Genomic DNA, 24,375 nt, shown 5'->3' on the forward strand with positions numbered 1-24,375 from the left:
AAGCACAATTTCATCAACATTCAGCCTCAGTTTATCATTTCCACATTACAACTTCAAGATCACAGAGTGTCTACAAAGGAACACAACATTTAGTCACAGATATCTGGAACTGAACCAGAGAGGATTTTACTTTATGATCAAAACAACAAAAGTCAGACAAAAAACCCCCACAAAAAAACAACAAAAACAAGACAAAATATTACAAAAATAAGACACAAAATGACCAAAAATGAGACAAATGGCACGAAACGAGACAAGAGATAAAAAAAATCGACAAGAAGTTACAAAGCGACAAAAAAATGGACAAATGACTAAAATGTGTCAAAAAAAATTATACAAACGACACAAACCAGACAAAAAGGGACAAAAGCAAGAAACAAAACAACAGAAAAACAGACAACACAAACGAGACAAAAAGGAAAGAAAAATGACAAAAACGATACACAAGACAAGGAAAAAAGCAAAACAAAATGACAAAAATAAGACAAAAAAGACAAGCAAGACAAAAAGGAAACACAAAACGACAAAAGCGAGAAACAAAATGACAAAAAATGAGACAAACGACACGAAACAAAACAAAAAAGAGACAAATAATTAGACAAAAAAGTTACAAAGCGACAACAAAATAGACAAATGACAAAATGAGTCAAAAAATTACACAAATGACACAAACAAGACAAAAGCAAGAAACAAAACGACAGAAACGAGATGAAAAGGAAACAAAAAATGACAAAAACGATACACAAGACAAGGAATAAAGCAAAACACAAAATGACAAAAATAAGAAACAAAGTGACAAAAATCAGGCAAAAAAAACCCAAAAAATGACAAAAACAAGACAAAATATTTTAAAAATGAGACACAAAATGACAAAAGAACAATGAACAATCTAGTATTTTACTTCATGATCAAAACAACTTGTCATGGTCTAGAAATGATTTTAAATTTATAGTTTTACTAATTTACAATCTGCAGTTAATGTCTTCTCTGGAATTTTTACACTTTGAGGGCCGGATTGGACCCTCTGGAGGACCGCTTTTGGCCCGCGGGCTGCATGTTGGACACCCCTGACACCCTCCACCCACAGAGTCCGCCTAAATGCCTGGAGCTGAAATGAATCTGACAGGATTCCTCCAGTATTATCAGCTTCCAGTCTCCTGTTAGCTCTAATCTGATCGTCTGAGTCTGTTTTCTGTCTGAGGCAGATTTCAGAGACATCAGATTGGAGTTAACACTGTTTCTCTTTCTGTTTCCTATACAGACGGACCGAAAGCCCAAAAATATCAATGGAAACACACAACCTGACACACACTTTACACACATCCCAACTGAAATCGCTGCGTCTGGAGCTGACGTATTTGGTTTCTTTTCTCCAAACTGCAGACACACAAAGGTAACTACGTAGTGGAAATGTTCAGTAAATGACAGAAAATAGAACAAAATCCTGTGCAGGTCAGACAGCCTCACATGTCTGCACTTGCACATATTTTGCGTGAATTAATTTGTCATCCGTGTGCCGTTCACTGAGTTGCTCTCCAGCTGTGAAGTACTCGTGTTAAAGTTAAACAGTGAAAATCCAAGCAAGACCTCGCTCCATCATCCTCCAACACAACAGAGCGGAGAGCACAAACACAGTCCTCCACTAAATCAACACCATTAACATCTGGCTGTAAGAAACAAAAAAACAAAACAAGAAGTGCTGTGATATTATATGATCTAATTAGATTAAATATTCCAACCTGTGAAAAAGACAAATATGGAAAAATCCAAACGATCCCTAAATGGAATCTAAGTTCAACAGACAAATGACTTGCGATAACTCATGACTTTAACAGTAAAATGGTGTCTGACTTCAGCTAGAAAGCATTCTCTTTCTTTTCTTTAAGCAGGTGTCACTTTTTTTTCCCCAATGAGGGCCTTTTTACTACGACAATAAATACAAAAAAATAGACAAAACCCTTATTGTCTATGTATAACCCCAGAGAAACACATAAAATAATGCCTTATAAATTAACTTCTTTCATATTTAAATGCTAAAATATGTACCACAAGCACTACTCTATAGTTCAGGGGTGTCCAACATGCGGCCCGTGGGCCAAAAGCGGTCCTCCAGAGGGTCCAATCCGGCCCTCAAAGTGTAAAAATTACAGAGAAGACATTAACTGCAGATTGTAAATCAGTAAAACTATAAATTATACTATTATTTATTATTAATTTATTATTTATATAAATATACTACTATTAAATTATAAATCATTTTGAGACCATGACAAGTTGTTTTGATCATAAAGTAAAATACTAGATTGTTAATTGTTCTTTTGTTGCTTAGTGTCTCATTTTTGTCATATATTGTCTTGTTTTTGTTGTCTCTGATTTTGTCTCATGTTTTTGTCGTTTTGTGTTTCCTTTTTGTGACACTTGTATTTTTTGTCTTATTTTTCACATTTTGTGTTTGGCTTTATTCATTGCTTTGTGTATCGTTTTGTCTTTTTTGATCTCGCTTGTGTAATTTTTTGTCTTGTTATTGTCGTTTGTCCATTTTTTTGGCGCTTTGTAACTTTTTTGCCTAATTTTTTGTCTCTTTTCTGTTTTGTTTCTTGTTGTTGGTCTCATTTTTTGTCGTTTTGTTCTCGTTGTCATTTTGTGTCTCATTTTTGTATTATTTTGTCTTGTTTTTTGTCTTCTCTTGTCTGACAGTTGTTGTTTTGATCATGGCTAAATGTTGTGTTCCTTTGTAGACACTCTGTGATTGGAAGTTGTAATGTGGAAATGATAAACTGAGGTTGAATGTTGCTGAAACTGAATTCATTTTTCTGAAGAAACTTCAGGTTGTTCATAATGCTTCGTTCCATAAATGTGAACGTTTGAAGAACATACTTTTTACATGAAAACAAAGGAAAAATTTGGATTTTTATGGGTTAATATGCTATGATTTAAGTGGTCCAGCCCACTTCAGATCAAACTGGGCTGAATGTGGAACCTGAACTAGGATGAGTTTGACTCCCCTGGTCTATATGTTGTCATCTGTGTTGGTTTCTCTCCTCATCCACCTCCCCAGCTCCTGCTGTACAGGTGTCTTATTATGGTGATCGCTTTTAAGTTCAGAAGAGACATAAAGAAAAGCAGATGACACAGCTCATGATCAGACTCATGACCGAGCCTCAATATGAGTACACTGTATACCCTGAGATCAAAGAAGTAGTTCGTCTATTCAATTCATTTTACAATCAAAGGCGGTCTTTAAAATGTTCCGTATTTTGAACAGCTGCTTTGAGCACTGACTCTAACTTCTAGAAACCTAATCGATGCAGCCAGTAAGCGCCGTATAAAGTCAGTGAATGCAGTTCCTTGTTCCATTCATGAGAACCAAGCAGCAGCAAGTCTGGCTGACAGGTTTTTAACTGCTGCAACAAATCAAATTTTGTGAATAGATGTTGAGAAGATCAACAAATGGACAAATTAAAGCTGTCATCCTCCTCACAGTTTTACAGCAGAGTCCACCAAAGGCAGACATATACAAAGAAAGCTGACGTTCCAGAAGCCTACAGGCCATCAGTGAGGAAGGTGTTGTAGCGCTGTCTGTCTCTGCAGAATGTGACAAATTAGACTGCCTGAGGCCTGGATGTCTCTTTGAAAGACTTTTAACAGAGAGGACAGCAGGACAACCAACACATTTACACTCATTTACAACCCCTTTATTTACACAAGCAGTTATGGTCCTTCACACCAAAGTGAAGGTAAAGTGACATTTGTCATCAGTCCAGAAATAAACTACATGATCAAAATTGTCTTTGGCTTCGCTGTATCAACGAAAGACAACAGAAAGTTGTGCAAATGTGACTGTGCCTTTGCTGTGTGTTTACCTCAGTGCCATGGACGTCCCGTTGACCGATGCAGCCGAGCATGCTCTGTGAGTGTGTCCATAGGAGCAGCTGCCCTGCCGAGAGTAGCGCTCATCCCCACAGCAGAGGATCACCAGAAACGCCCTCCGGAAAGCTCGGTTCAGAAAGGCGTAGAGGAACGGGTTCAGCCCTGAGTTAATGTAGCCGAGCCACAGCCAGGCCGTCCACAGCTGCCACGGCACCGAATAGTGGATGAAGGGATCCACCACGTTAGTGATGAAGAACGGTGCCCAGCACAGGCAGAAACAGCCCATAATAACCGCCAGCGTCTTTGCTGCCTTCGTCTCGATGCGCATACGGCTGGTTGATACGGGGGCCTGCTCTGAGGAGGAGGAACCCGTTGTTGTCCTGAGGCGGTAGTGGTCCAGAGGGTCTGAGGAGGTGGACGACCTCACGGTGACGATGGGCTCGGTGCTGCCGACCGGAGCAGAACCGGCCCGCTGGAGCGTCTCTATCTGCCGTACGTGGGTCATAGCGGTGACGTAGATCCGCTGGTAGGCCAGAACCATGAGGGCTAATGGGACGTAGAAGGCCACGGCAGAACAGATGAGGGCGTACGGCCGGTTGACCAGGAACACACAGCTGGTGTCGTTAGAGCCTCCGGTCAGGGCTCGCCTCTCCTCAATCTGGATACAGAGCAGAAACAGACCATAATACGAATGTGACCTGCTATGTATAGCATACAGACTGGAGGCAAGGAGACACAGCTAGCCTGCTTCTAAGTTCATTTCTAACATTTCTGTTTGTAGGAAACTTTAGAGGTGACCCCCGCTAGCTGATTCACCTCCTTCCAATCTGTAAGAAAGAACAGCTTAAACCAGGGGAGTCAAACTCATCTTAGTTCAGGTTCCACATTCAGCCCAGTTTAATCTCCAGAGGGCCGGACCAGTAAAATCACAGCATAATGACCTATAAATAACCACAACTCCACTTTTTTCCTTTGTTATCGTGTAAAAAAAAGTCCATTCTGAAAAAAGTTCACATTTAAGGAATTATCTTTGTGCAAAACATCATGAAAAACCTGAAATTTCTGAAGAAAAATAAATTCAATTTCAAAAACTTTATGCCTCAGTTTATCATTTCCACATTACAACTTCCAGATCACAGAGTGTCTACAAAGGAACACAACATTTGGTCACAGCTATCTGGGACTGAATGATGTAGTATTTTACTTTATGATCAAAATGACAAAAGTCAAAAAATAAACAACAGACAAGACAAAATATTACAAAAATCTGACACAAAGCAACAAAAACATGGACAAATGACAAAAAAGAGACAAAAAAGATAAAAAACAATGAATAAAGCAAAACTCAAAATGACAAAAATAAGACAAAAAACACAAATGAGACAAAAAGGAAACACAAAATGACAAAAACACGAGAACCAAAAAAACAAAAACATTAAACAAATATCAAAAGTCAGACAAAAAGCAAGACAAAATGAGACACAAAACGACAAAAGAACAATCTAGTATTTTACTTCATTATCAAAACAACTTGTCATGGTCTAGAAATTATTTTAAATTTATAGTTTTACTAATTTACAATCTGCAGTTAATGTCTTCTCTGTAATTTTTACACTTTGAGGGCCGGATTGGACCCTCTGGAGGGCCGCTTTTGGCCCACAGGCCGCATGTTGGACACCCCTGGGCTAAAGAAAGAGGCAATATGCTACACACTGTTATAATAATGTGCTGTCTAATGCCCCTTTGATACAAAAATAGTTTCAGTCTATCTGGCCACTTGCTCACATTCTTGTCCTCAAATGACACTATGAGCAGGTCAGGGTAAATGAAAAACATCTGCAGGTAGACAAGCACCTTAAGCTGAAAGATAAAGTCGATCTCATCCCATTATGTAGGAGACAGGCTTTGGGTAGCAGTCATTCTGGAGCTGCACATTCATAACATAACTATAAAGCTGGAGTAGGCAGTATTTTTTTGGTGCTACTGTTCAAAAATTCAAAAAAATTACATCATAAAAGACAGACGTTCAGCCACATCAAATGAGCCAAATGAATTAATTCAAACAGCGAATATCCATTGACTTCTGTCATGAACTGGGGTTTTGCTCAGTTTTTTCCTGTCTGATGTTGTAGAAATCCCTGTCCTCGTCTGTCTCATGTTTTTACCGTCTTCCTTCGTCTTTGCTTCCCTCTTTTAACCCTCCTGTTGTCCTCATTTATGGGCACCAAAAAATATTGTTTCCTTGTCTGAAAAAAATCCAAATATTCAGCAAAAAAATTCCCCAAATTTCTGAAAATTTGCAAAACCTTCGGGAAGAAAATTCCAATAATTCCTTAAAGATTTCCCTTAAAAGTTTTATTTTTAAAAAATCGCCCAAATTTGGCAAGAAAATTCTTGTAAATATTTTCAAAAATGAGTAAAAATCTTCCAAAAAAAATCCTAAAAGTATCTAAAGTGATTCCATATATATCAGTAAAACTTCTAATATTTTCTTTAAGAACATTTACATGAAAATCAACCAAAATCCAGCAAAATTCACTAGATTTTGGTTGATTTTTTGTGAATGTTCTTAAGAAACATTTTTAACATTTCTTTTTTTCCATCAAAAAATGTTCAAAGATTTTTCCAAAAATGTTAAAAATGTGGACATCAGAAGTTTCACTGTGAAAATTTCCACATTTTCAAACTTTAAAATGGGTCAATTTTGACCCGCAGGACGACAAGAGGGTTAAACGTAGTTTTTAAAAGTAAAAACAGACATAAGGAAGCTCCACAGACTCAACCAGAAGAAGATGAAATATGAAAGTAATAGTTTTGTTTGACAAAACAATTTTTCTTTAAAAAAAATTCAAATAACCTTAAGGTCAGAGAAGCAATCCAGAACGATTTTAGTTGGGGTTTTTTTGGGGAATCTTTGAACATTTTTTGGTGGAAAAAAGAAATATTAAAAATGTTTCTTCAGAGCATTCACAAAAAATCAACCAATATCACTTTAGATATTTCTAGGATTTTTTGGAAGATTTTTACTCATTTTAAAAAAATATTTACAAGAATTTTCTTGCCAAATTTGGGGGATTAAAAAAAAAAAAAAAAAACTTTTAAGGGAAATCTTTAAGGAATTACTGGAATTTTCTTCCTGAAGGTTTTGCAAATTTTCAGAAATTTGGGGATTTTTGGTGCTGAACTTTTGGATATTTTAAGACAAGGAAACTATATTTTTTTGATGCCTGTAAATGAGGACAGCAGGAGGGTTAAGTATCAGTTGCCATGCAGGGAGAAGAGTCATTCTGTCATGAGTGAAAATGGAGCAGAAATAGGTCAAACCAAGCAGATGTACTGTCCAACATCGTTAAACTAGTGTCAGAGTCACTGAACCTCCTCTTGTGTCTTTGTCACAGCTGGTGGAAGAAGGAGTTTTGGTTTCAAACAAAGCCTTTTTGGGGCAGAAAAGAGTGCAACAAAAAATGCTGAGAACACACACACACAGCACAAAAAAATAATAAAAACTCAAATCTGGCCTAAACATACAGGTGGAAGTCATTTCAAGTCTGATGCAGTTTTGTGTGACATACGACCGCTAGCCAACGGAGCGCTGCTGTTTGGATTCTGACAGAGAAAAGAGCTGTGCATTTCATTAAGTCTGGATGAATAAATTCATCTATCCCCGTCTGCCTCTGGGAGTCCTGCTGCTCATTTCAGAGCAGCTCTGAAATGACCTCACGCCAAAACAGATCCAAACCAGCAGAAAATGCCTGCTGAAGTGCTGTCTTTGCTCGCAGCAAGAAAAGCCTCCACGGGGACTGGAATTGTTTTGTGATCACTGTTCAAGGGATTGCAAATGTTATTAGAAACAGAGAATATTAGACTGGAGAGGTTAATGCAGCTTCTGCCCTCACAGAAAGCACATACCGATCTGAAGGCGTCTGAGGGAGGAACTCTTCAGTGTGATGTGTGGGTCGATTTTTTGGGAAGATTTTTATTCATTTTTTGAAAATATTTACAAGAATTTTCTTGCCAAATTTGGGGGATTTTTTTTTTTTTTAAAATAAAACTTTAAAGGGAAACTTTTAAGGAATTTTGGAGTTTTCTTCCTGAAGGTTTTGCAAATCTTCAGAAATTTGGGGAATTTTTTTGTTGATTTTTTTCAGACAAGGAAACAATATTTTTTGGTGCCCGTAAATGAAGACAGCAGGAGGGTTAATACATCTCAAATTAGGAGGTTACATGAAAGCAAAAATATATTTTTGAGTGAAAAACTGTTTTGTTTTTTTTTTAGCATGTCTGGCTTATTTTAAGACACCTAAGCTTGACAATCCTTGTAAAATAGAGCTTAAAATAAGTTTTCCCAGCTAATTTTAAGATCTCAATATTCTAAATATCATATTTCATTTCAAGAAATCTTACCAAGCCATTTTTCACTTGTTCTATTGGCAGATTTTTTCACTTATTTCAAGGTAAAAGTTCCTTGAAATAGTTTTTTTTTCTTGTTTTGAGAGAAGCATTTTTTCCAGTGTAATGTCATTTTTTAACAACTGGGATAATGTATGTGGTTGTTTTTAAGCTCATTACTGTGTCACCTGTGGCCCCTTCCTCGGTTTCTGATCTTAGGAATGGAGGACTCACAATGTCCTCTATCCCGATAGCGTTCCAGCTTTGCATGATGGGAAGGAAGGAGATGAACGTGGGGATGAGCCAGCAGCCACCGAGCATGACGGCCACCCTCAGCGGCGTCATCTTGTGTCTGTAGACCAGCGGCTGGCAGCAGATAGCATAATACCTGCAGTAACACACAGAAAACCGTCAAACTGATGAAAACCAAATACTGTTTTAACTCTCGTGTCGTCCTGCGGGTAAAACTGACCCGCTTTAAAGTTTGAAAATGTGGAAAAAAAAATATTTTCACAGTGAAACTTCTAATGTCCACATTTTCAACATTTTGGGGAATGTTTTTTTTTAGCATTTTTTGGTAGAAAAAAAATGTTTTAAAAAAGTTTCTTTAAGAACATTGACAAAAAAAATCAACCAAAATCCAGCAATTTTTTTTGTGAATGTTCTTAAAGAAAACAGAAGTTTTACTGATATATATATGTAATCACTAGTTATTCTTAGGATATTTTGGGGAAGATTTTTACTCATTTTTTGAAAACATTTGCAAGAATTTTCTTGCCAAATTTGGGAGATTTTTTTTTTTTTTAAATAAAACTTTTAAGGGAAACTTTTAAGGAATCATTGGAATTTTCTGAAGTTTTTGCGAATTTTCAGAAATTTGGGGAATTTTTTTGCTGAATTTTTGTATTTTTTTCAGACAAGGAAACAATATTTTTTGGTGCCCATAAATGAAGATAACAGGAGGGTTAATACACAATCAATCCTATATTATCCTCCAAACTGAGCCTGCAGTTTGTCCGTGTGGTATCGGACAAAGAATTTGTCTTGATAACACTGAGATGATCGAGATCCAAAATGAAATTTAATCCGCATTCAATCCTTACAAAGTCTAGCCGGAAAATAGAGCCAAACTGAATATTTATTATTATTAATTTATCACGCTTCAGACTTTTATTCGAGGTTAGAGGTCCAAATAATGAGCGGTGACAAAACAACATTTAATCAACTAACTTTTTGTTTCTGTCATTTACAGTGTAGTAATACTGTATTTATTCAATCAGCTCTTAAAGAATGCCTGTAAGTGAAAGTGCCCTCTTCATCCCTGTGTAACGCTCACTAACCTGTCCAGTGCAATGCAGCAGAGGTGCAGGATGGACGCTGTGGTCAACAAGACGTCCAGAGACGTTCGCACCAGGCAGAAAATCTCTCCGTAGCGCCAATGGCCGGTCGTCAGCTCGATCGCAGCGAAGGGCATCACAACCAGCGCCACCAGGAGGTCAGCAAATGCCAGCGACACGATGAAGTAGTTGGTCTTTTTCTTTCTGATAGAAGGAAAAAGAAGGTAAAAGAGAGAAGTCTGAAATATTTATCCACAAAAGTCCAAACTAAATGTGGCATGGTCTAAAATTTTATTCAGTTATTTCCTGTTTTATTTTGAAAAGATCCTTGTTCTTGTGTGTTATTTTGCTTCCTCCCTTTGTCTGTTTCCCTCCTCTTGTGATTGCACTGATCAATTCCACCTTCATCAGTTCTCTCTCTATATATTGTCCTTTGTCTTTTATCTTTTGTCAGTTTGAGTTTTTCCTTCTTTCTTTCAGTTTTATGTTATGAATCTGGTATTTTTCCCTGATTCTCCAGTCATCTTGTACTTTTGTTTGATTTGCCATCTGTGTCTACACTTGAGTCTTGTTTTCTAGATCCACCGTGACAACAGGTTTATGCTGCACTGTATGTTCTACTTCACCATCATGTCTGAAACTTTTATTTCTAACCTCTAAAGCTGCTGCTCAACTCGCCAACTGGCTGACTCTGCTGAAAGGTGAAGCGACTGGTGTGTGTCCAGCTTTGTATTTATACCCAAACACTGAAAGTCTGCAGATAAGACTACATTAAAAAAAAGTGCAGATTAGATTTTTTTTAAATGATGAAACAAGAGCTACTAAATATTTTTTCAGAACTTCATGTCCAGATACATTTTTTGTTACTTGTGATGAAATGTCACAGGTATTGATCTACCTCTCTGGCCAGTGCGGGTTTTTCAGGACAGAGGGTCTGTAAGTTGAGTATTCTGACATTTGATGGGTTTGTTCTTGCATTGTCTTCATCTAAAATATAAAACCACGTATCTTTAAGCCTTTGATACACAACTTGGGTCAGAAGTGACCCATATTCAATGAAAAAATGGAATCTCTTCACCCATGTTGTGCATCAAATGGTTAAAAAAAGAAGAAATGATTGTAATCAAAAGCAAATACAGTTTCATTTAGTGGTAAAACTAAATCCTGAAACTTGATATCTTACTGTATCCCATTTTCTGTTGCTGGATGTTAGTTTTATAATCTAATACAGTGCTAGCTCTTGTCTCTGAAAAAGCCTCGCAGGAATATGTGTTCTCTAACCCAGTAACCCTCACAGGCAGCTGCTGACATACTTTGCTGTAAAAGTCCTAGCAGCTGATGCTGGTTGTGTTCTGTACAAACTTCCTCTCGTTTAATTATCAGATCGGACCACCGTTGCTCTGAAAGAGACAACAGGCTCACCGTAGATGTCTGTCCTTGCAGAGCGCCACCATCACCAGCAGGTTCCCAAACACCGTCATGATGATGATGATGGAGAGGAAGATGGTGAGAACGACGGTCTCCACCGAGCTCAAGAATTCCTCCTGCTCCTGTTGGTCCTGCTGCTGTTGTTCTGGGTTTATTATGTCATCCAACAAACTGCAAGAAGAAAGTTGGTTGGTTGATGTCATGTTTTCTAATGTGTAAGCATTAGGGAAGGGCTAAGTAGGAGTTGTTCACTACTTGGACTGGAACCAATAAACAGTTCATTTGCACTAAAACTACAGGTCTTGGTGTCAAAATTGAGATTAACACACAGTTCAGCACAAAAGTTCATTAAAAAAACTTTTGATTTCTGCACATTTAGTTTTAAAGTGATCTTCTGAACATTTATTTACTGTTGAAAGATGATTCCCAGTGATGTGTAACCAATCAGGTGATGTTGTGGGCAGGACATTGCTTAACCCTGTAAAACCCACTGTTGCAAAAATACAACATCAGTTTTTATGTTTTCTCATTATTTTCTATTTCATATATATATATATATATATATATATATATATATATATATATATATATATATATATATATATATATATATATATATATATATATATATACTAAGTGCATGCTCTGATTTCTATGACTTACTGTCGAGGTGATGCTGTGGCCATCACTAGTCAGCAGAGGAGAGTCCTCATCACCCCATTCTACAGCCCTGTTAACACAAACACACACAGTCACCTTATAATTGTGCTGGCTCTTGCAATACGCCTGCATTTTTCTGAAAATAGTGGCCAGCAGTATAAACTGGCTGGATTTCTTCTCATTCTTGCTTGTCCATCTCAAGTCAGCATTAAGGTGCCAAAAAATTAGACGTTATTCCCTTAAATAAGTAACTGGATCACAGCTTGAAAATGTTTGCTATGTACAGGGAAAACAGTCCACAGCCGGCAGATTAAATCCTGTAAGTTTGTCTTTGTAATGCAATAACATTTCCATGCTTCAGCAAAAACCACAAGGGAATTTCTCCTTTCTTATTCCCTCGTCAGGGGAGGTTGAAGGTCAGATACCAGTTACTGAAGAGACCCAGATCCTGGTTCTCTGTGTTGAAGGACAGTCAGTCTAAATGTCTAAACCTGGAGTCCTCAGTTAACCCAATAAATGAGGTAAACGTAATGATTCTTACCAACAGCAGCCTGATGTAAGACTGTTAAGGCAATTAAGGGACATTAACTCAGAGTCGCTGTTAGCACAAAACACAAAGTGCTGCCAAGGCAGACAGGAAAATCCTTTATCATTTCAGTTATTTGGTCATAAACCAACAAAGCAATGCACAGTCCTGATGATGGAGCGAAATGAAAAACTGCAGTTTGTCCTTAGGAGACCCTGAACATCTGTGAGGTTCTTACAGCAATCTGCATGAGGTTCACATTATATACTAACCTATCTGTGCAATATTACTACTTCTGTCAGTATTTCTGCTTATGAACAACATGGAACAGGCAGCAATCACAATTCAGAATGTATGATGTCGGTCCATCTATCATCTTCATTCTCTGCCTGCCTCGTCCTCTCTTCCCATTCATTTTTCCAGTTGTGACGATATATTCCAGGGTGTCCTGGAGTTCATGATTGTACTAGTAATAAATACTGAAGTGGTCCTCTGCTGCCTTCTTCAGCTGCAGTGTCTATACTTGACTTGTAACCCTGGCCATTGATCTATGGATTCCTCTGCCCAGCGTTGCGATTATACGACCATATATTCACTTTAACTGAATCTGCTTGTACAATCATCCATCCACCTGCAAGTCATGGTTTCATGTAACCCTGGTTGGGAGGCTAAACAGGCGCTACACCTAGCCCAAGGGTGACCCGTAGACCATCAGACGGAAGGAAGGAGTTCCTTATACAGCACCGACACTGTCCCATTGTGGTACTAAAGAAAAAGCGAGGGGAGCACCATGAATATTACTACAATACTTACGATACTTTTCATCCCAAATCAAAGTGGTAGACGAAGCATTCAACTGATAAGTGGACTCACGAAGCCATCGCTGGAGCCAAGTGCAGAGTATTTCTTTCAGCATCTCCAGAAATCAACCAGATTTTCATCAGAAGCTATCAGTGTGGCAGTAAATGACTATAAAGATTTAAAAGACTACCTGAGTCATGTTCTCAGTCCATGTTACAGTAAGTGAGCCTTTCACTGCTGTAGCTGTAAATGTCTTATCAGCTTTAAGCACCTATAACAACATGTGTGTCTCCTTTTTATGGTGGCTGTCTGCTCTTATCACACCTGAGGGTTGGTATCAACACCTGACAGACTGGACGCCAGCAATCCTGTCAACAGTACTCACTTCCTGCAGGATGAGCGCCGCTTATAGTTTGTCACGTTTGAGTATAATCTGACTCTTTGCACTCTCTGACCTGGTATCTGTTGCTGCAGTTTGGATAGAGGGATTTAATGTAAGTTTAGAAAGTAGTTATTTCTTGATTTTACATTGAAACATTTTGATTCCGCCCAAGTTCCCATCCAAGAATCAGAGAGCCAAAAAACCCCCCAGAGAACTCGCAATCGTTTCTAGCACTGACTTGTCTTACATATGTATATAAAATTTCCTGAGTTCTGACAACATTTCAGTGCTGAAAACAGGGCTGAAACAAAACAGATGTGACAAGAAGCTGTCAGAGTGGTTTCTAGGAAAGGCGGCGTTTCTTTGAGGAGAGCGGGGAGAGATAATACAACCCAGGTAGGTTACGCCACAGCCTCATTGTGTTTGGCTGGACAGCATACAGCGCATACCATCTGTACTTAAACAAGCCAGTCAGACAGCTTTTCTGAACACATTAGGACCATATGAGGATGGATTATGAAATTACAGAGCATTAAAGATCCCCAACCAACACCATTTTTGGTGGTCAAGTATCCACGAAAGTATTTTACAGTTTCTTGCCAGAAAAAAAAGGAAATCAAGCCAAAATAATGACAATTCCATGATCACTGTTACCTAGCTTATCCTGGTTTATGTGGTGAATTTACTGAACTGTTTGAATTTCCCTCAGGATTAATAAAGTATCTATCTATCTATCTATCTATCTATCTATCTATCTATCTATCTATCTATCTATCTATCTATCTATCTATCTATCTATCTATCTATCTATCTATCTATCTATCTATCTATCTATCTATCTATCTATCAGCATCTAGTATGTAGCCATGTTATGCTAATGTGATTGTGTAAAGACATTTTCCTACATTTTTGCATGTCTGGAAGTGTCTTTTGTGTCCAAGTGTACATTGTTGTGAATGCTGACTTGTCATCATGCTGTCATGCATTACTATGACAGTAGGTCAACACTAGGAAACTGACGTAAATATATGGCACCTAGTCTTTCATCCATTATTATTATTTCATCCATTAGCGAGAACTTGTAGAGGGTTGTGGGTATCTGATCAGCAGTTATAGATCTGGATCACAACTCTTTATCAGAGCGTTGCTTTTGCTTGTGCTACATTCCTGCCAATGCACAAATCTTGGCAGGTTCTTCATCACCTAAATTCAGTGCATCTCCTAGAAAATATATAAAAATGTACCCAAAATGGCTACATAGATGCTAACTGGGTTATTTCCACTTAGTTATTGCAGTAAATCTTTTAAAAATGTTAAATAAGTTGTTTCAGCCTCTGGTGGTCGTGTGTTTGGAAATGGACTTTGTCAGCTTCTCTGTCTGGATGTCTTGTGGAGAGAGGATTGATTACAGCTGGCTGAAGGCTGAGCTCCAGATCCACCTGGTACTCATGAGGAGTGATTATCCTGGAGCTCCAGACCTCCTCCCAGCCCTGGTCCTCTACACCTCCCAACCCGTTGGACTGGTCCACCACCACAACTCCTCCTATAAGACCCCAGCAATCACCACACATGAGTATATCTACAACCAGAATGCTCAGTGATGGCTGGTTTAATGGAACCACTTCGCCCTAGTGCCTCTTTGTGACTTGTTTGTATTTCTGTAAGGTCTGTTGGTTGTGTATCCACTGAGGAGTGACTATAGACATTTAGAGCTTCTGTTGGTGGCTGTTAATTCAGTGTTTAGCCTCCAGTCTTAGTGGAGACTGTGGCTCCTGCTAACAGTCCGTGCTACTATTGTGTTTAAGTTTGGCTAGAGAGTCCAGTTATTTTGTTTGTGTTTAACTAGATTAGATACTCTGTTAGCCTTCGTTTGGTTGTATTTTGTTCTTTGATTTGGCAACACCAACCAGCCTTGTTTTGCTTTGTTTGACCACTTTTATGTTAAATTTGCTACTGAGCAATAAATTCCTTCACCTGAACCAATAACATCTGGCTCTTTTGTTACATCCAGCCGACCCTTCGGGTTGGATTACAAGTTTTTTAAATGTAAATATTGCAGCCAATCATGTTCATTTAACTGTGGCTGGGCTCAGCGTTAGAGGTCGGGTGAGAAGCTCAGACATCCGGAGGGAGCTCGGAGTAGAGCTGCTGATCCTTCACCTCTAAAGGAACCAGTTGAGGTGGTTTGGACATCTGATTCAGATCCTCCAGGAAGACTTCCTTTGGAGGTTTTCCGAACACGTCCGCCTGGGAGGAGACCCTGGGGTAGACCCAGAATCTGCTGGAGGGATTATATATCTCATCTGGCCTGGGAATGCCTCGGGATCCTCCAGGAAGAGCTGGAAAGCGTCGCTGGGGGGAGCGACATTTAGAATGACCTCCTTCGTCTGCAGCATCCGTGACCCAGCCATGGATAAGTGGAAAAGGATGGATGGATGGATGGATGGATGGATGGATTTCTGTTTTTACGACTTTTATCTCTGGCAAATTGCGTCGTTTTGGCAAATATTTATAGACAAGATGCCTGTCAACCACAACGGCGGGTTTGGATGTTCAGAGACAGGTTCAGACAATTAACAAACCAAATTCTGACAAAGTTTTTTTAGTTGATAAAACATGTTTGCACCAATTTTGTAATGTGGTGCTCACAACTTAAAGTTTTGTCAAACAAGATGTCAGGATTTCTAGCAACAGGATTAATGTAATCTGATGAGGTCCAAGTAGATGTCAGTATATTAAGTTCAATAATTTCTCTGAGGCTGGGTTCAGTTAAAGAAAAGTCTTGGATATCCAGTTTCTCACATCAAAACTGTACACTTGTAGAGATTTCAGTTGTCTGAAGTCAGTGGGATTAACAGCGACATACAAGAATGTGTTGTCAGCGAAACAGAAAAGAAACCATGTGCATGAATTATATGTAAAGCTCCCACAAAGAGTCTTAAATTCAAACCTGGCTTACTTTCACACTTTACAAAGCTGCTCAAATTTAATTTAATAAGCTCTACCGAGGACAAAATGTGAAGCACGGTGATGCCTTCAGGGGCCACTGACCCATTAGGAATGGGGTCTACACTTTCTAAGTCCAGCCTCTTATTTTGTGATGATTACGACACAAAAACCCTGATTATAAACACAGTTTATGTGATTAAATGTCAAGTTTGTGAAGGAATAATTCTGCTCAACTGTGGAGCACAGATTGGATGGTGTTCAGCTTTGTATTCTCAATACGACACCCAGTTTCAAAAGTGCTCTGAAAACTTTCTGATTACAGTTTAAATGGGGCACAGAGGAAACTAATCAGCCTCATCCTCTCACTGCTTCACTCACAAACACACTCGTACACAGAAATCATCAACAAAACTAACACAACCTGCCCTGCTTCTCATTGCTCAGTTGGTTACTCACATGCCCGACGCCTTACGGTGAGGAAAATATTTGCTCAATCTGAATTTCTAAGAATGGAAGCTAGAGAGAAAGAAAAAGGGGGGAAGAGAGGAGCCCTATTTCTCGCTGGTTGCTGTGATTCTCTCGTGTGATGCGAGTCCAAAGAGGTGTGTTTTCACAGCTCACCGTGTCCATTTCGCATCTGACTGACACAGAGCTGAACAGAACAGAATGAACTTTGGAGAGCAGGGGCCAGGAAGATGCTAGATTGCTTTTCTGTCTGTTTTTTATTTGCTGCATAGCCTTGAGTTGTTATTGTTAGTGTTGCTATTCAGAATGTTTCATTTGATTTAATTTACTCTTCATCATTTCCCTCCCTGTCATCATTTCTCATTACGATAGCAGCTGTAGAAATAAAATCCTAATGGCGGTGATTAATAAGCTGCTCCAAAGGGCTCTACTGAGCTACATGCTAATGCCAGCAGGCAGGGGAAAAAATTATACGGTGATCTGTCCAACAGTTGAATTGACCCAGGATGACCTCTAATCTCCTCCAGGCAACCTGCCGGTGATGCTGGAGGAAAAGTCAGAGGTGTCACCAAAATCACTAGTACTCAGATCCTTTAATTAAGTCAGAGGCTACTGTCGGAATAAACCATAGTCGGCTGGCTCCATTGCTCCGCAGGTAGAAGTCCACTGAGCAACGGTAGCAATGGTCTTTTCCACTCCATTTCCTCTCCTCACTCCTCCAAGATAATCAAAAAAGTAGAATTAAAAAAAAACACAAATCGCCAACGATTGTAAAAAACTTTTGGCATAAAGCTGCCCATCACTGGTTCATATCACTGTCATTTACCAAAGCAGTGGGTCAACCACCAGACCAATAATACCAACTCTGGACTCATTTTTCCGGCTAAAAGAGACAAGAAAAAGAGTTTCCCATCAATAGAGCTGCCCTGGAAGAAGAAATACTGAGTGAATATCCCAGGAGAAAGAGCCAAAAGCTGCTGTGGATGCTCAAATAATTTGTGACTTATCAGCAATACAAACAATATCCAGTCAGAAATAAGAAATCAGGACATTTTAATACATAATATTAATAATTTCTTATAATATAAACCTTAACAGGACATATATTACTGTACTTATTGCATATAAACTGCACATTGTTATGTCAGCGTGTAACAAAGTGCTGAAAAGTCACAGATAGATGGACAGATTGATGCAGACTGAGGTTGACTGACAAACATGCAGACACATAATGTAGGAGGACAGACTGACTCATCCGAAGTGAGCTGTAATTAGACGATGCTCACTTGCCATCTGGATATCTTCCTGATCCACTGGGCTGCCCACCTAATGCACATCTGAAAGACTGACGGTTCAAAAGCAAGTATTTACAGTATGTTCCTGTCAAAGACGTCCCGAAAAGATGTAGACGCTCGGTTTGTGTTGACAGTCGGTAGCAACAGGTGGGATTTAAAGGTATTTAAAGGCAACAGGTGGCGTTTTGTGTAACTGAAAATTTGCACCTTAATAGAATGCACAGTCTTAGGTGAATCAAACACTGGAATGTGGGCGCATAGGACTGTTTTATATCCCGTATAACAGACTGTAACTCGCAAAAAGTGTGCCATAAGGTTAGTAGGAGGACACTAAGATGCTACACTATCATTAAGACGTTAAAGCACCTTCTTTTCTTTGCTGCCACTTGGAGATTTTCACTGTAAAGCTGTTTTTACTTCACCCTCTTCTCTGAAAGTGAACTTTGTTATTTAATTTTCCTTTTGTAGTCATCCTCTCTGACACTGTTGGTAATCAGCTTGTATCACTCGCTGTGAAATGTGACTTAAAAACAAGTGCTTAATGTATTTTATCCAACACACAAACCTGCAAAATGTCAATTCACTGCAAAATGAATTCAAGCCGTTAATAGAAGGATGTGCAGATGTGATTAAACACCTCATCACACACATACATAAATATTTCATGCTGCATAAACAAAGATTTTCCACCATGTGTAAAGAAATTTGAGTTGGCAAAGTGCAGAAAGTGTACGCTGAGACTACTAGTAAACAGCATAAGAGTTCCAAATGTCATACTTCAATTAAACAATGTGTCGTGACCATTGTGCTGCTGATAACACAATAAACGCATCTAACTAAACGCCCATTAAGTCGCACTTGTTTGCCTGTCAGGTGGGAGGTAAACACTTCTCCCATAATCTCACACCTCAGATTGTGAGCAGGCTGAACCGTGTGCTCACATGCACATTGATCGGTTCGTACGTGGAGGAGGAGGAGGAGTCTCTGGTACCGTTGCCAAGGAGACAGATCATGCTCTGCAGTCCGTCCTCATGTAATTTTAAATGTTTGAGTAAGGACGGCTGCCTCCTAAAACAAACTGCTGCTGGGACAGACGCTGTCACCTGAAGCCGTGCTGTAAACCCACCGTCTGGGAAGCGATGATAATAAATGTTTTCCTTATTAGCAGCATGTGCTAAGACAAGAACCAGTAATGAATTCTACATCACCAATAAACTACACGGTTACAGTACGCCGCATTACAATCTGCTCCAAACAAACTATCCTGGTGCCTCAAATCAGCAGCTGCACTCTTCAGATTTACATTTTACAGCAGATGTGAGGGTTCCTCTGTGCAAAATAACATAAATGTCACATGATCCCAGATTGCATCAATGTTTTTTCTAAACAAAAATACATCTGTGATCACTGAAAGATCAAACAGGAAGTAGAGAACCTGGGACCACCGAAGCAAAATTGAGTATACAGGAGGTCCTCGGTTTATGACGTCCTCGCTTACATCAGAACTGAATACAGGCAGGTCCTTGGTTTAACATACGGCGTTTCGTTGTTATATTGGAACTGGTACAGTGGAACTAGTTGGTGAGCCAAGTGGATGAATACTGTATGTACAGTTGTCACGCGGCACTATAAGATGGCTTTGTTTACATTTGCCACCACATTAGATTATGCTACATTCACTAACTTCATTATGGCTCCCACGTGTAAGTCAGACTTACAGTTTACATTTTCGCCGGTATTTTCCTACCGAGTTGTGTTTCAGTGTGAGCTAATGACTGTTTTTGTTGCTGTAGTTGTACAAATATGTAAACTGATTGATATTGTGATGCACGTAACGGCTTTGTTTACATTTTCAACGGAGTTCCGACTTACGGTGAAAATCGACTTGCGTCACACCGTAGGAACAGAACTCCGATGTAAGTCGAGGACCTCCTGTATTAAGTTTCCAAATAGCCGAATGGTATGAACACATTAATGAAAAGGTCTTTGCTTGGTTTTGGACCTATCATCTGTGTCTATCTGCATGTCTACATCATGGCTCCACATGCAAAAAGAAGTGGCAGAAGAATTCAAACATCTGATCAAAAGACTTCACAAAGATGGAATTCAAGTAGATCAATGACCAACTAAAAATCTGTGAAAACACAGCTGCAGCAGTAATCAGGAGCTACAGTACCACTAATCATAACTACAGTGTGCTCCTTTCACAATTTAACTCTGGATAACAATCAGGTGCTTCAGACTTGACACAAGGGTTATCGGTAGAAAACAGGCAGTTAAGACAGTGTGAAGGAAACTGCTTAACATCAATGTCTATGGACGACATTCGGGAATAAAGGGTCCAACTTTCCTAAAGAACGTGAAAAGAAGCAAATGTGTACTGGGAGCACATTCTTTGGTCAAATGAGGCCAAGACAAAACAGTTTTCTGTCAGATGGATTCCAGCATGTTTGGCATGAACCTACCACAGTGAATGCATCGTCCTGATAGTGAAGCTCGGAGGTGGAAGTGTGATGATACGAGGCTGCATGTGTTGAGAAAACGACATTTACAGATGAACACCTGTGGATAAACCAAAACACTGGCTGACAAGATGAGTCACAGTCTGCAGGAGCTCGACAGAAAAGGAATATTCCAGCATGATAACGATCCAAAGCTCCCTGCCAAAATCACAAGAGTTTCTGCAGAAGTGAAAATTGAAAACGGTGACTTTGCCAAGTATGTCGCCTGACTTGAATCCAATAGAGCGCCTGTGAGGTATTTTGAAACGAATGAAAGAGTAACAGAGCTGCTCCAGCAAAGTACAGCTTTTTCTGCTCTGGTTAGAATGAAACTGTTGGTTCTACATCCTCTACTGCATCTGAGAGGTCAGTGGGACTGATGAGGGACACTCTAGAGACGTTTTTAATTTTTGTTTGTTTATACAGTAAATATTCAAAAATGTCCTCTGACTGTTAACTTGAAAATAAATAATTCTATGGAAAGATGTAGTATGGGCTGGGGATGTCCAATATAGTTTTTTTTTTTTGCCAGTAACTGATGTGCCAGTATTGTCCAACTCTCAATTTCTGATTTCAATATCAGCTGATACTGATGTCTGTGGGCTATTTGACAAATTTTTGGTAACATCACATATCTCCTGTGGTGCCTGATTTTATTGTGATGCCCCACTGGATGCATTATCAGATGCAACAAGGCTTTTCAAACAAAACATTTTCTGTGCAAAGTAAGAAAACTACTTCAACTTAAGTTATTGGAAAAATGCCATATTTATGCCTTTTTTTTAAAATGCCTCCCTCTATGAGACGGTAAATATTGGCGAAATCCAGGCATTACTTTATCAATTCTCATGATAGGCAAAAAAACCTGACAACAATATTGACCGATATTACATTTTTATGCCAATATTGGGCCGATATTATCGGATGTCCCTAGTATGGACATTTAAGCGTTTATACATTTCATTGTTGTTATTTGTTTATTAACTGGCCCCTAGACTGCCGTTATTTTGGTGGCCCAGGGTGAAGCGAATTGGGTTTTCCTGCAGCAGGGTGAGCTATAACTGAACTATGCCCAAAATGCACAATTTTTATTCACACAAATATTTGAAGTGTGACTGTTTTGCATCACACTTGATGAATGCATTAAAATATGTGTCTTGTACATGAGGAAAGTGAAGGCAAAAAAACCACAGGTGTTACCAAATGGACCAAACTACAACTTTACCAACAAGTTTCTCTGGTCAACTGAAAAATCCCCCAACTTTCAAAACATGTAGAGTGTTTTTAACAGCAGAGAAATTAAAGAAGAAATTTAAATTTAAAGAAGAAATCTGATAGGTAACCAAAGTAAACGCTCATAGTTTTTCATGGTGTTCCTAAATCCTAAACTGCATTATAAATGAAGACAGATGCATTGTGCACTGACAAGTTTAGAGGCTCTTCATCTCGATTCATTTGGCCACTTTTTTCAAAACTTAAAGAGTGTCAAACAGAAAGCAGAAGCCCTGTCAGTTTAGCACAGCAATCATTAGTGAAAAGCAAAAGAAAAACACCATCTGGTCTCCAGAAGAGTTTTGAACCTGTTATGTTAAGTGACAGCAGGAAACAGAAATGACAAACGTCTAAAGTTTGCTCAAGAATCAATTGGTTTGGCACGAAGTTCAAAACCGTGAAATAACCTCCCACCAGAACAACAAAACACACAAATAAACACACACACTGTTCTTCAGTAGAACCATGTAACCCCAAAACTACACAACACACATTAAACGCTTAAATCTGAGACTGACGGTCACTAAAACCCCCGGTGGAAAAAAATATTTTAAGTGGTGACCTCAGACCCTTGTTTTTCATCTCCTTCTTTGTTGTTCAGCACTTGTTAATGTTTTCTTCACAAAAGTACACAGGGATCAAATGTCAATCATTTAAATGTTTTATATCATCAGATTATCCTTGAAAATAAAGCTTCTGTCGAAGATGCTCTCTTCTTCTGTCTGTATAGTTAAGATCCCTATCTCTGCTCATGTTAGTCACTCAGCTTCAGTGTTGGTTAAAGTACCTGGACAACATTAGCAGTTCTCTACATTATAGCACTCATAACACTGCAAAAAACCAAATCAAAAGTTCATTCAATCTCAACACTTGTCAGCCATTAGCCACAACATTAAAAACACTGATGAAGATGAAGCTCATCTGGTTACAGTTCAATGTTCTGCTGCAAAACTTTGCCTTCTTGCATTAATGTAGATGCAGCTTTGACATGTACCACCTCCCTTTGCATTGCTGCACACTAAGCACACATTCGCATAGTAACAGCAGTCCTAGATGGCAGCAAGAAGACAATCACACTGCAAAAACTGCTAAAGAATGACTCAAAGAGTAAGACAAAGACCCAAAGGCATGGACCAACCCAACAAACTTCAGAGATTCTAATCCATCTGAGTATCCACTGGATGCATCAAAACAAAACCAGTCAACGGAGACCCCCATCCACTGTCAGCACTCTGGTGTTGGACATCATAGGACACCCTTCAAGGTACCATGTCCATATCCCAATGGGTCAGAGCTGTTGTGGCAGTAACACATCTTAGGCAGGAGGTTAAATGTTGTGGCAGATAGGTCTCTAGTTTGGAGGGATTCATTGACCATTACCAACAGGCACAATGGTAGTTTTAGTGACTGCATGCAGCGCTCCAGAAGTCCCATTGTGGCAGTGTGTCTACTAAACTCGCTACCGGCAACAAGCAGGAGTCCCTTTTCTCCTTGTGAAATGGACAAGCAGCATTTAGCTGTTCTGCTGCAAACAAGTGGAACAAACTGCCAGTGGAGATTAAACTTTCACCAAATGTAGACACTTTTAAATCCAGGCTACAAACATTTCTTTTCTCATGCGTCTATGCATGAAATCTGCACGGTATCTGCACCTCACTGTAATGCTCTTAATGTTTTATGTAAACCACTTTGAATTGTCTTGGACATGAAGGGTTCTGTACAAATAAACTTGCCTTGTGTTGGAGCAGCAGCACCAAGCTAACATGACTGATCAACTCATAGTCAAACAGCAAAAAAAGCTGACCTCCACACTCTAACTAAGCATTAAAGGGAGCAACTGCTAAGTAATTACTTACTTTTAAATTAAAATTCTGTACACTACTTGTTGCGGAAAAAACATTGCACATTGCTAACAAATGCATTACTCCACTGCCTAGTTCTCCTTCAGCATAAAGCACATCTACTATTTGGAACACAGAATTGATACCTGTATATTGTAAAAACTCAGTTTACACAACCTGTTTCATCATCATCATCAATCATTCAGCATTTGTCAGATAGGGAAGTGACAAACTGCCCTTGCTGCACCACTGGGAGAGAAATAATTTATCTGTAAGTTGAGGACAAGAGGATGTTTCTGCCGTGACAGCAGCACATGTTGAACTCAGCCTTCTGAGGACAACTAGGCCATCAGCCTGGAATAGTTGCTGTGATGACAGATCCTGCTGGACAAAGTCTACCGAGAATCAACTCATTATCGCAACCTATGGACAAATGCTGCGTCGAAATTTAGAGGATTTGCGTTTAATCAAATCAAACACACACCGGCTTCTCTCTGAGTCCACACACTCTGTAGATGAAGCATGTGATGTGCAAACAGGACACTTAATCTGGTAATTAATAATCACCAGCTGGTAACCAGCATCTGAGTACTGAGGTGGCATCTGGAGACGATTATTTTTGCTTTAAAGACTGTTTTAGCAGCAAGAATAAAGCAACA

General features: G+C 39.1%; 1 protein-coding gene across 1 annotated transcript in view; it reads right to left on the bottom strand.

Moving 5' to 3' along the window:
* The window catches only part of si:dkey-247m21.3 (5-hydroxytryptamine receptor 4), a 66,386-nt gene that overhangs the window by 31,108 nt on the left and 10,903 nt on the right, over nucleotides 1–24,375 (bottom strand). Inside the window, exons 2-6 of the mRNA XM_023262066.3 lie at nucleotides 11,688–11,754; nucleotides 11,019–11,195; nucleotides 9,600–9,800; nucleotides 8,494–8,647; nucleotides 3,864–4,528 (exon numbers count right to left, since the gene is read on the bottom strand). Coding sequence (XP_023117834.2) covers nucleotides 3,864–4,528; nucleotides 8,494–8,647; nucleotides 9,600–9,800; nucleotides 11,019–11,195; nucleotides 11,688–11,710 — 1,220 coding nt within the window. The 5' untranslated portion in view covers nucleotides 11,711–11,754. The remainder of the gene's footprint in view (nucleotides 1–3,863; nucleotides 4,529–8,493; nucleotides 8,648–9,599; nucleotides 9,801–11,018; nucleotides 11,196–11,687; nucleotides 11,755–24,375) is intronic.

This window comes from Amphiprion ocellaris, chromosome 17 (genome assembly GCF_022539595.1).
Source record: "Amphiprion ocellaris isolate individual 3 ecotype Okinawa chromosome 17, ASM2253959v1, whole genome shotgun sequence".
Taxonomy (NCBI): domain Eukaryota; kingdom Metazoa; phylum Chordata; class Actinopteri; family Pomacentridae; genus Amphiprion; species Amphiprion ocellaris.